The 13,596-nt window shown below is 42.2% G+C and overlaps 1 protein-coding gene across 5 annotated transcripts in view; it reads left to right on the plus strand.

Annotated features, from left to right (window-relative positions):
* aff2 (AF4/FMR2 family, member 2) overlaps nt 1-13,596 on the plus strand; it is a 685,599-nt gene that overhangs the window by 517,713 nt on the left and 154,290 nt on the right. For all 5 annotated transcript variants that reach the window (XM_073057781.1, XM_073057783.1, XM_073057782.1 and 2 more), the window contains one exon: nt 12,303-12,337. In XM_073057781.1, coding sequence (XP_072913882.1) covers nt 12,303-12,337 — 35 coding nt within the window. The remainder of the gene's footprint in view (nt 1-12,302; nt 12,338-13,596) is intronic.

Here is a 13,596-nt window from a genome sequence, read left to right on the forward strand (position 1 = left end):
TGCATTTTTAGAAGCATTGAGCCAGCATGCCTCCTGGCCGTGTTGCTTAGCAACATTTTAATTCAAGAAGGATCAAAAAGACAAAATCCCTATGGAGTTGAAAACAGAAATGAGACTGCAGTTGACAGATGATATGAGTTGTTTCATATAATATACTGTGAAGATCACTGAGTTCTTTCATGAATGATAAATGGTCTGTACACAGATCAATGGGTTCTGCAATAAACTGGAACCATGGTCCATATCTGAGGTAGCAAAGGTTGCATAATCGGGAAGAGACCAGAAGATTTGGTTATTGAAACAATTCCCTGTTTGTTTTTGCTGGTGCACAGCGTGAATGGAAAACCTGCCAAAACCTGGAAGTCTCAGATTGCTGTTTTACTAGCATCATAGCAACATAGCATCAGCAGCGCATAGCATAACATTATTACGGTGCTAGTAATCCGGGTTCATTTCTGCCACCGCCAGTAAAGAGTCATGCAGTGATTAGGTTAGAGTTAGGCCATTCAGCCCGTCAAAACTGCTTTGCCATTCCATCATGGCTGACTTATTTTCCATCTCAACCCCATTCTCCTGCCCTTGCCACCCATACTGATCAAAGGCCTAATAATTTCCACTTTAATACCCAGTGACTTGGCCTTCACAGCCACCTGTTACAATCAATTTTGCAGATTCGCCACCCTCTGATTAAATAAATTCCTCCTCATCTTTCTGAGGGTGTGCCCTTGTCCCCGACTCTGCCGTAATTGGAGATATCTTCTCCACGTCCACTCTACCTAGGCCTTTCAATATTCAATAGATTTCAATGAGATCCCCCCCTCATTCTTATACACTCCAGCCAGCACAGTTCTGTCGCCACGGTAGCATAGCAGTTAATGCGAGTATTCCGGAGCACAATTCCGGTGCTGCCTATAAGGAGTTTGTATGTTCTCCCCATGTGCTCTGGGTTCCTCCCGGGTGGATGTAATTAGGTGGCATGAGCTCATTGGGTCGGAAAGGCTATATCTTTGAATAAAAATAAATAAATAAAACTGTACCAACCTATCCAGTTTGAAACACTGCCAGAGCCCTCACTGTGAGATTATGATAGTTAAGTAATTGTGCTTCTCCCTGTGTGTCATACCTTCAAGCCACAGCAAAAGTAGTGGTACGGATTCAATTTCAACATTTAAGAGAAATTCAGGTAAGTACAAAGGTACATGGATGAGAGAACTGTGAGTCCTGGTGTAGGACCATGGGACCTGGCAGATTAGTAGTTCAACACAAACTATGTGGGCCAAAGGGCCTGATAATGCGCTGTAAAGTTCTATGTCTTTATGACTTCAGGACAAAATCACTTGTAAGTATGTCATCCGTGGACAAAGAGGATTGTTCTGACTTCCTGGATGTAGATATTTGTCTGTTTGCAGTAAGCTGTAGTTCGATTTCCAATTAATAACTTTTTTAAACCATAGATAAACCACTAACTAGTTGTCTTTATCACTGCCTTCAATATGAATGGAATTGGATATTATTTAGGCTTTGCCCCCATTGCACGCAGGGTATAAATGTTTTGTACATGATCATTTACCTAGAAGTGGTCAACAATACGACAGTGTACAGGGTCTTGCACGGGTGAATGAAAGAATCCGCTGACATTCTTCCCAAGCTCATGAAGTAAAAGAGTAGCAGGCAGGGAGAAAAGTTCAAATTAGCTTCAAATTTGAGACCAAGTCAAAGTTGAGTTTATTGTCATTTGCACAAGTACATGCGTGGACAGGTGAAATGGAAAACCTGCAGCAACATCACAGGCACAGAGCATCATAAAAACCGCACTTACAAGAAAAATGTAAATTAAGCATAAATTATGCACAGTTTTTGCAAGAAAGAACATACACATTTTAGTACAAAGTGATCAAAGTTGTCATAGTGTTGCTAAACTGTACTGATTAGAGATTCTTTAAGGTTGGTTCAAGATTACAATGATCACACACATCATCAAGTCTTGTATTTCTTTCCCATTGAAGATTATACTTCAGAAGATAAAATGCAGGGAACATCAAACTAGGGGATGAAGTAATTGTATTGAGGAGGAGAACTGAGATAAAACACATAAAGACCCATGGAACTGGTAGACAATTCAAGTCAAAGTTGCCATATGAACATGTACGTGTATGTAAGGCTGCAATGAAAAACCTGCCTGCAGCAGCATCATAGGCACATGGCATTAAAGACAATATTCAGAAAAAAAACATCCATTTTACAAACTTATACAAGAAACAACACAATTTGAACAAACTAAAAAGATGATTGCAGTACAGAGTGGTCATAGTCTTCCTGCCATAAGAAAATATTGCCAGTTGGTTGAAGAACTGAATAGCTGAGAGGAAGTAACTGTTCTTGAACCTGGTGGTGTACGACTTAAGGTTTCTGCATCTCCCGCCGAATGGTAGCTGCCAGAAGATGGCATGGCCTGGAAGGTGGGAATCTTTGATGATAGACGTTGCCTTCCCCAGGCATCTTCTGGAGATACTACCTGACGTGATGTGTTGGGGGAAAAAACAATACTCTCTGCAGCTTCTTACATTCCTGAGCATTTGAATTGTTGTACTGGACCAGTCAAGATACTTTCAACCACACTTCTAAAGAAGTTTGTTCGAGTGTTTGGTGGCAGAGGAATAAAGGGGAAGAAAGAAAGGGAAGACTAAAAGAGATAAAACACAAATTAAGGAAAAGTAAACCGATCTTTGCAATTTGGGAAAAAGAATTGGAACAATTTATTGCCTCAAGACTGACACTAAACCCAGTTTTAATCAGTTTTGTTTATCAAGTCTAGATTATTAATTAGTACGATTGGCAGGGCCTTTCCAACATGAATTACAAGCCCTAAGTGGTTGCAGTGATTCTACTGAGGGTATAAATCTAGCTGTCTAAAGACGTTTGGTGAAGTTTCAATTTTTTTCTGTTTGGTCTGAGTTATTGGCAGTGTATTGCAATTTGTGCGCCGTTTGTGGAGAATAGGAACTCAAGCTTTCTGTCTCCCTCATCACAGATTGCTGTTTTCTTTAAAAAAAACAAAATAATATTGGCAAATGACTTGAACACAGTTATTTTTACAGCAATCTCTGGGCTGTTAAAGTAATCTTATTCATATTTTGTACTAGGCAAAGCCAGACCTCTTGCCTTGCATTAGAACTGAAAGAGCCAAAGTCCCAGGTTATATTCACGAGAACGTCAAAGTCAATCACTGACAGATGTGCCCAAACAGAGCAAAGAGCTTCTGACTCACTGAGGTTTTGCTTGCAAATCTTCCAAAGAAATTCAAGATCGTCTTGAGGCAACAATTGGTTTGCGTCAAGGATTCCAGAAATATTCTAATTGGGCACCACAGTAGCGTAGTGGTAAGTGTGACGCTATTACAGCTTGATGCATTACGGAGTTCAGAGTTCAGTACTGTCGCTGTTCTGTAAGGAGTCTCTGTTCATTCTTCCTGCGAAATGCAAAACTTTTCAATAGGTGCTTCTGTTTCCTCCCACGGTCAGAATCAGAATCAGGTTTATTATCACCAGCATGTGTCGTGAAATTTGTTAACTTAGCAGCAGCAGTTCAATGCAATACATAATGTAGAAGAAAAAAAGTAAAGATAAATAAATAACTAAATTGGTGTATATTGAATAGATTAAGAATCATCCAAAGATGGACCGGGTTAGTAGTTTAATTGGTCATTGTAAATTGTCCTGTGATTAGGTTAGGGTTAATCAGGTATATCGGGGTTGCTGGGGCAGCATGGCTCGAAGGGCTGGAAGGGCTGTGTTGCTAAACAAACAAACAAACAAATTATAAACAAATGGCCTTGTTACTTGGTCCTGCCATTCAGAATTGTCACCCGTCTTTCATTGGCATAGAAAGGGGGCGATTTTGCTCAACAGTTCTCAATGGAGCAACTTCATTAGTACCACAGACCATGCAAGCTCCACACAGACAAGAGAAGATTGGATCTGGATCTCTGAAGCTCAATCAGGATCAGAATCCAAATCAGGTGTATTATCATTGACATAAATCATGAAATTTTGCTGTTTTGCGGCATCTGTACAATGCACTACATAAATATACTATAAATTATAATAAGAATGTATGCAATATAGAACCCTGAGATTCATCTTCCCGTAGACAGTCATGAAACACAGAAACACCATGGAACTCGTTTAAAGGAAACATCAAACACCCCAAGCACAAAAAAAATAGAACGAATCACATAAATGGCAAAAAAAAACCAAGTGAATAACATACAGGAGATTAAATAAGTTATGCAAAAAGCGAGCAAAAAATAGTGAGGTAATATTCATGGGTTTATTGTCCATTCAGAAATATGATGGTGGTGGGAAAGAAGCTGTTCCAAAATCATTGAGTGTGTGTCTTCAGACTCCGGTACTGCCTCCCTGATGGTAGCAATGAGATGAGGACATTTCCTAGGTGATGGGGTTCTTAATGATGGATAACACCTTCTTGAGGTATCATCTTTTGATTATGTCCTTGTCTGTATTATCTTGCCACTCCATTGTCTTCCAAATGAAGATAGAGAAGGAGCATCCAATTATATACGCTTCTGGACCTGGAACATCTCTGGATCTGAAACTAATGCAAACTACCCTACAGTTCACTGAGATAAACTGTTGTTACATTAACCCCTAGAGTCAGGTTTAGCATCACACATATGTCATTAAATTTGTTGTTTTGTGGTAGCAGTACACTGCAATACATAATAAAAACTATAAATTACAATAACGTATGTATCTGGGTGACAATCGAATGCTATTCAGTATCGTTAAAAGTGTACTTAGGCATTCATTCAGGTAATGCTAGAATAGGTGTCTGTGCCTTTAAGTGGAGATGGTGATGTCATTACGCACGCGCGGGACAGTGGGGAGACTATTTTGCTTTTGGCCACCAAAGCTGTTGGGGCTTTGGAATCAAGTTCCCCCAGAGGCATGGTGAGGAAAGATTTTCACGAGTAAGGAACTCGACGTTGGATAGAGTGGCTTGCAAAGTTCCTTACCAGCCAAGCAGAATTGCCACTACCGTATTAGTACCATATTAATACTGTATTAGTTTTGTGTGATTTTCTTTGTATTTTTATACTGCATATGCAATTATTGGACACACAGGTGTGTGGATCGAATGTTAAACAGAGATTGTAAAGGCAGGACCTGCTTGTAAAGTTCATTTGTTTTGTTTTAAGACCCTCTTCTGGCACTTAAACATCTAAAACAAATAAAGGAATTAAAACCTGAAAAAGTAGTTGTTGTCCTGAGTGTGTACTTTTCCCCCAGGATACAACACATATGTAAATAATTAGTGCAAAAACTGTAAAAAGTTGAGATAGTGTACATGGGTTCATTATCCATTCAGAGAAGAAGCTGTCCCAAAAACATTGATGTGTGGGTCTTCAGGCTCCTGTACCTCCTCCTTGACGGTAGCAATGAGAAGAGACAACCTTCATGATGGATGTCACCTTTCTGAGGCATCACCTTTTGAAGATGTTCTCGATGCTGAGGAGGCTGGTGTCCATGATGGAGCTGGCTGAGTTTACAACTTTCTGCAGCTTTTCCCAATCCTGTCGGTGACCCCTCCATACCAGACGGCGATGCATCCAGTGAGAGTGCTCTCCATAGTACCTCAGCAGAAATTTGCAAGGGTCTTGGTGACATTCTAAGTCTCTTCAAACACCTAATGAAATCTAGCTGCTGTCGTGCCTTCTTTGTAGTTGCATCAATAAGATCACTTGCAAAGCAATGCCCGTCAACAAAGCCTGTTCTCAGTTCTGCCAGCCAACAGTAAAAATCATGTCATACAATTGTTTGACATTCAATAAACATGAAAATTATTAGCGAATATAATCAAGGATCCGTCCCACCTGAGTCGTTCTCTCTACCCCACCCTGGCCCTTTGGTCAAAAGATACAGAAGCTTGAGAACATGTACTCCAGACTCAGGAACAGCTTCCATCCTATAGTTATGAAACCCTTGACAGGGACCTCTTAAAGATAAAGATGAATTCGTGATCTCTCAATCTGCCTCATCCAGTTTAAGATGCCGCTTGTGAATCTCATTGACTTTTCTGGCTGGTAGCTAACGAAACAAGGGAAAGTACTTCGTTAATCATCCTTTTTCTGGCAAACGATCATCACAAGTAATAATCTGACCTGCTGAAGGGTTTCGGCCCAAATGTCAACTGCACTCTTTTCCATAGATGCTGCCTGGCCTGCTGAGTTCCTCCAGCATTTTGTGTGTGCTGCTCAGATTTCCAACATCTGCATATTTTCTCTTGCAAGTAATAGTCTGTCACTTCCCTTCGGACTTGGAGACAATCCAATGTGGCAGAACCGAGGCTAGGCGAGACGGCGGGAAAAACCCAAGATTCGATCGATTTAAGCGCCATGCTGAATTGGAAAGTTTGGGTACAAGCCAAATCAAGGCGGCGGGGTCGAGGCCCCAGAGCATAGCAAAGCAAACCAACTGATTCCTGGACCTGATCAAAAATGTCAGGCGGTCGGGCCCAAGGCGAGGGATGAGCCGGTTCAGATCACTGCTCCATTAATTTTACTCAGCTCTGTGCTGAACTAAGGGTCCTTGGACAAGGTTGTATAATGTATATCTGGATTTTAAAAATGTTCTTTTAAAAATTACTTTGGATCTTGATGTGTTAGATTGGGGTTTATTTGTCTTCCCACACTGAGCTTTCTCTATAACTGTAACACTATATTCCACATTCTGTCTTCCCTTTGTTTTGCCTCAGAGTACTTATGCATTAAATGACATGTCTGGATAGTACATGAACTAACGCTTTTCACAGTACAGTGAAGGGACAGGCCCTTCAGCCCACAATATTGTAGTAAACCAATTAAATTAGTAACAAAATGGTAAACTAAACCAATCTCTCCTACCTACACTATATCCATATCCTTCCATTTCCCTCACATTCATGTGCCTATTTATACTTCTCTTAAAAGTCCCTAATAATATCTGCCTCTACCACGCCAGACGTCATAAGTGACAATAATTAACCCATTATCAATTAGTAGCTATCCACAACTCGATAATCCCAATTGAAAAGAAAGGGGGGGTCTCAATTCCTGTAACAAGTCCAGCCTGGCCCATGACCCAAGAGCTGGTACCGTACACGCTAACAAGACAAGCAACTCACCTCCATGTGTCCAGTAACAGAAGATCTGGAGGATCTGGCATTGTGAATTTGTCAGTGTGTCCCAGATCTCTGCTTTTGACTATAATCCTGTACAAGTCCTTGACTTAATGGTGTTGGCAAAGACAAATGTTCCATTTGTAACCAACAAAGTTGTCAACAAAGCAGAGGCCAATACAATTAATTACCTGTTTTTCATTTATTTATATTGGATAATTAGTCACCGAAGGTCATACCAAGGAACAGTAGTAACGGGGTAGTAACAAACTCAGAAGGGATTTCAGAAAAAATCTCTTCACCCAGAGAGTGAGGTGAGTGTGGAACTCACTCCTCCCCGTGAGCTGCTGTAGGGGGTGCTTCGGTAGTGTAGCAGTTAGCATGACCCTATTGCAACTTGGAGCGTTGGACTTTGGATTTTATTTCTGGCATCCTCTGCAAGTGAGTCCCCATTCTTCCTGTGTGTGCATGGGTTTTGACTCAATGCTCCAGTTTTCTCCCACAATATACCAAAGAGGCACCAGTTAGTAAGTTAATTAGCCATTGTAATTGTCCCATGATTAGGCTAGGGTTAAATTGGTGGTTTGCTGAGTTGCATGTCTCGAGGGGTCAGAAGGGCCTGTTCCACGCCGTATGTCTAAACAAGTAAATAAATAAATAAACAACAGGGACTCTGTCAAAGGATTAGTTCAACCCTTCTCCAATCATGTGACACCCCCAAAATGCTGGAGGAGCTCAGCAGGTCAGTCAACTTCCATGTAAATGAACAATCGACGTTTCAGACTGAGACCCTTCTTCAGGACTGGAAAGGAAGGGGGAAAATGCCAGAATGGAAAGGTGGGGGGAGAGGAAGGATGATAACTCGAAGGTGATAGGTGAAGCGAGGTGGGTAGGAAGGGTAAGGGACAGGAGAGGAAGGGATCTGTTAGGAGAGGAGTGTAGACCATTGGAGAAAGGGAAGGAAAAGGAGCATTAGGGGTTGGACAAGCAGGTCAGAAGAGATGAGAGGCCAGGATGCGGAATAGAAGAATAGGGAAGGGAAGGGAATTTTCTTTTTTACCGGAAGAAGAAATCGATATTCATGCCATCTGGTTGGAGGTTACGCAGATGGAATGTAAGGTGTTGCTTCTCCACCCTGAGGGCTGCCTCATCTTAACACAAGAGGAGGCCATGGATCGATATGTCGGAATGGGAATGGGATTTGGAATTAAAATGTTTGACCATCAGGAAGTTCCATTTTTGACGGATGGAGCTGAAATGTTCGATGAAGCAGTCCCGCGATTTGCGATGGGTCTCACCAGTGCAGGGGAGGCTGCACTGGGAGCACTGGATACAACAGATGGCCCCTGCAGATCCGTAGATGAAGTGTTGCCTTGCCTAGAAGTGCTGTTTGGGGCCCTGAATGGAGGCAAGAGACGAGATGAATGGGCAGGTGTAGCACTTTAGCCGCTGGCTGGGAGGGGATTAATGGGAGGGCCAAATGGACAAGGGAACCAACCATGGAGGGCGAGATCCCCGCAGAAAGCGGAGATTTGGGGGTGGTGGTGAAGATGTGTTTGGTGGTAGTATCCCTTTGGAGATGGCAGGAGTTGCAGAGAATGATGTGTTGGATGTGCTGTCTCTTGGGATGGTAGGTAGGGACAAGTGCACAGTCGGAAAGAATGAAAGGGTTAACATATGAGGAGCATTTGATAGCTCTGGTCCTGTCCTTGCTGGACTTTAGAAGAATGGGGGGGGGGGGAAATCAAAGCAAAATCTATTGAATAGTTAAAGACCTAGATAGAGTGGATATGGACAGGATGTTTCCTATGGTGGGGCAGTCTAAGACCAGAGGACACAGCCTCAGAATTGAAGAATGGCCCTTTAGAAAAGAGATGAGGAGGAATTTCTTTCATCAGATGGTGGTGAATCTGTGGAATTGATTGCCACAGGCAGCTGTGGAGGCCAAGTCATTGGGTATGTTTAAAGAGGAGGTTGATAGGTTCTTGAATAGTAAGGACTTCAAAAGCTACAGGAAGAAGGCAGGGCAATAGAGTTGAGTGGGATAATAAATCAGCCATGATGGAATGGCAGAACAGATTTGATGGGCCAAATGGCCTATTTCTGATCCTGTGTCTTGTGGTCTTTTGGAAAGAAAAAGAATTGTATTTGTATCACTTTCTTCCTGATTCCGAATATCCAAAAGTACTTTGCCGTCAAATCAGTGTCTCTTGAAATGTTCAAGGTTCAAAGTAAATTTATTATCAAAATACATACAGTATATATTACCATCTACTATCTTGAGATTCATTTTCTTGCATGTATTTACAGGAAATACAATAAAATCTATGAAAAACCATGCATAAACAAAGACTGACAAGCAAGCAATGTGCTAAAGGAGACAAACTGTGCAAATAACAATGTGATACTGTGGACATGATTTGTGGAGTAGACTCAGGGGGGCCAAGTAGCTATGGCTCTTATGTCTTATGGTCTAAGATAATACTGAGAACATAAGTTGCTGAAAGCATGAGAAGATGTGGGAAGAGCAGTAAACAATTTGTGCAAAGCAAGATTCCACAGTTGGTAACATGATAATGGCTCACTGGATAACCTGCTTCATCAGCAATGGAGTGAAGGTGGAATAGGGGTCAGGACTTTGGGAATAACTCCCTGCCTTTCTTTGAAATGGAGACATGGATCTATCACACTCTTGTGGTCACACCCTCATTTAGCATCCAGAAGGTAGAACCCATATTTTGCAGCACAGCCTTAGCACAGCATCCTGGACTTTTGAGTCTGAGCTGGGCCAGTAACAGGGATATTCTTTGGATAAATGATGGCCTTTCATCATCACCATTATCATTATGTTCTGTGTCATATTACATTGTCTTGACCATGAAAGTTCTTGGCAACCAGAAGTGGTTTGCCTTTACCACCTCCTGGGCAGCGTCTTTACAAGATGGGTGACCCCAGCCATTATCAATACTCTTCAAAGATTGTCTGCCTGGTGTCTGTTGATGCACAACCAGGACTTGTGATATGCACCAGCTGCTCTTACGATTATCCATCACCTGCCCCCATTACTTCATGTGATCTGATTGGAGTGGGCGGGTGGGGTGCTAAGCAGGTACTACACCTTTTCCAAAGTGACCTGCAGGCTAGCAGAGGGAAGGAGCACCTTACACTTCCTTTGGTAGAAACATATTTCCACCTGCCACCCTAGATTATGTAAAATGTCATGCATTTTCAAACAATCTTGTGCTCAAGATCATATAGGTTTTAGGATAGTTAAGAAGGTCCATAGAACCATAGAACACTACAGCACAGTACAGGCCCTTCAGCCCTCCATGTTGTGCCGACCCATATAATCCTTAAAAAAAAGTACTAAACCCACACTGCCCCATAACCCTCTATTTTTTATTTTTCTTTCATCCATGTGCCTGTGCAAGAGGCTCTTAAATACCCCTAATGTTTTAGCCTCCACCACCATCCCTGGCAAGTCATTCCAGGCACTCACAACCCTCTGTATAAAAAACTTACCCCAGATGTCTCCCCTAAACTTCCCTCCCTTAACTTTGTACATACGCCCTCTGGTGTTTGCTATTGGTGCCCTGGGAAACAGGTACTGACTATCCACCCTATCTATGCCTCTCATAATCTTGTAGATGTCTATCAAGTCCGTTGAATGTTGGCCTTCATTAGTCGGGGATTCATTTCAAAAGGCCTGAGGTAATGTTGCAGCTCTGTAATATCCTGGTTAAACCACTCTTGGAGAATTGTGTTCAGTTCTGGTCCCCTCATTAGAGGAAGGGTGTGGAAGCTTTAGAGAGGGTGCAGGAGAGATTTACTAGGGTGCTGCCTGATCTAGAGCCCATATATTATGAAGATAGTTTGAATGACATAGGGCTTTTCTCTTTGGATGAAAGAGGATGAGAGCTGTTTTGATTGAGATTTACAGGGTGGCATAGGCACCCAGAGTCTTTTTCCCTGGATGGAAACGGCTATCACAGGGGCACAATTTTGAGGTGATTGGAAGAAGGTATATGGGGATGCAGGAGGTATGTTTTTTATTACACAGAGAGTAGTGGGTATGTGGAGCACCTTGGCATGGGTGATGGTAGAGCAAATACATGAGGGGCATTTAGGAAATGTAGGCACGTGGATGACAGAAAAATGGAGGGTTATGTAGGAGGGAGAGGTTAGATTGATCTTAGAGGAAGTTAAAATCTCGGCACAATATCCTGGGATGAAGGGCTGTAATGTTCTATGTTCCAACCTGTCAGTCCCAAGTATCAAGCACACATTTTTATTCTAACAATTCTATTCTCCCATCAACTCCTCCCAACTCTACCACTCACTTGTACACCAGGGGCAATTTACAGCAGCAAATTAATCAATCAACCTTGGAGTATTTATTTTGGGAAGTGGGAAGAAACAGGAACAATCAGAGGAAAACCACAGAGTCACAGAGAGAGCATGCAAACTCCACACAGGCAGCCATAGACATCAGGATAGAGCATGGGCCACTGGATCTGTGAGGCAGCGACTCCACTAGCTGTGCCACTGTGATATTTAAAAAAAGGATTTTATTAGGATCATGTTTCCAAACATTAAGTATGCCTTTGAACTGTGACCCTGACACACTACATCAAAGGGTTGGAATTTGACCTGCTGTCACGCCAGTATTTACCTTTATTTCCTGTGATGTGTTGTACCATTGCATGTTTTACATTTTAAGTCAGTCGGCCTCTAAATACTGAAGCTCTAAAATTATTGAAAAAGTTGCAACAAATGTTTGTATTTCTTGTATTCCCTTCTCATGGACTGTTTGTCCCACTCCCGTCAGGGAGGAAGCCATGTAGCATCCATGCCAGGACCACCAGACTCAAAAAGTTACCTTCCCTAAACAGTGGGGCTGATTAACACATTTTAGTATTACTTTATGGACATACAATCAAACTATGTATTTATACTTATTGTGTTTTTCTTATTATTGTGTTCCTTAACTTATTGTGTTTTTTGTGCTGCATCGGATCCAGAGTAATAATTATTTCGTTCTCCTTTACACTTGTGTATTGGAAATGACATTAAACGATCTAGAATCTTGAATCTTCTCTAGCTAATGTTTTTGTTTGTACTTGCAGGCAGAAAAAGCCAAGATTCGACCCATTCCTGTGAAGTAAGTTTGCTTTTATATGGCTGTATTCCTTATTGGTGATCAATAAATGAAATAGTTGTTGTGTTGGTGGGAAGGAGGAGGAGAATATTTATGTTTCTTAAGCTACTCAGGTAAGGGATTATACCAGCATGACTTTGCAATCTTCCCATTACTGCCCAGAGGGCAAATGTTTCATGCTAATCATAAATTAGTCAATTCAATTCAGTGCAATTTGTGCTATGTTTCATGTCAAACTGTATCAGCACATTTACCTACTTCAACCTGGTTCTGTTGCTCTCCTTAAATGAGCTGTAATGAATATAAACATAATCATCTTCCAGGTCCCCATAAATAAACACACAAGTAGTTCAGCTGATACATGGGCACAGCACTAATGCGACAAGACATTACATATCCTGGAGATTGATCCAGTCCTTTTGGCAGTGATAGCCTAACGCTTACTTAATCTTGTTGTAGGACACTATCTCCTGTATTGTGATAAGAGCAGGATTGTTGCTTCTATTTATATATTATATTTATTACCTAAGGCATAGTGGTGCGAGCACTCGAGTCGAGTGTGATATTCTCCTTAGGTGGGTCCTCAAGTGGATATAGAGGCTGATCTGGGATCACCATACTCCAGTGCAGTGTACACACAAGTATTCGGAGAATAATGCTCCTTAATGGAGAATGCCTGTCATTGACTTTGTTTAACTTGGGGAGGCTGATGCATGGGCAGCCACCACATGGCCCTTGACAGATCAAGGTTAGGTCCAGTGGCATGGAGTGCAAGATGACTGGGGACGCTTCACTGCGGTAATGATCATCTTCCGCCACGTCCGCCACTGAGGTCTAGGTCAGACTGCTCTCTGATTGGAACCTCCCCACTGACCTTGCCGCCATGGATGACCTTACCAGGAGCTAAGCTCCAGATGGATAATCTCCACCTGTCGTTGATCTCAGGAACTCACAAACCTTCCCACCGCAACAAAGTGGCGATCCTCAGAGAAGATGGCATAGAAGGAGGCGAGTCAGCCCATTTTCTGTAGTAGCTCTCAGAACCATTTCCCAATGCTTTCTGCAGATGCTCACTATCCAGAGCAACACGCACAAGGTGCTGGAGGAATTCCGCAATGATCTGTTTTCTCTCACCTGTTCACGAACTCTAACAGATTGCCCATACACCCACCTCCATAAGAGTTAATTTACACTGGCCAGTGGCCAGTCGTTAGTTTATCAGCACGGCTTTGGGGTGTGGGAGAAAACGACAGCACGTGGGG

The sequence above is a fragment of the Hemitrygon akajei genome, chromosome 10 (genome assembly GCF_048418815.1).
Source record: "Hemitrygon akajei chromosome 10, sHemAka1.3, whole genome shotgun sequence".
Classification (NCBI taxonomy): Eukaryota; Metazoa; Chordata; class Chondrichthyes; order Myliobatiformes; family Dasyatidae; genus Hemitrygon; species Hemitrygon akajei.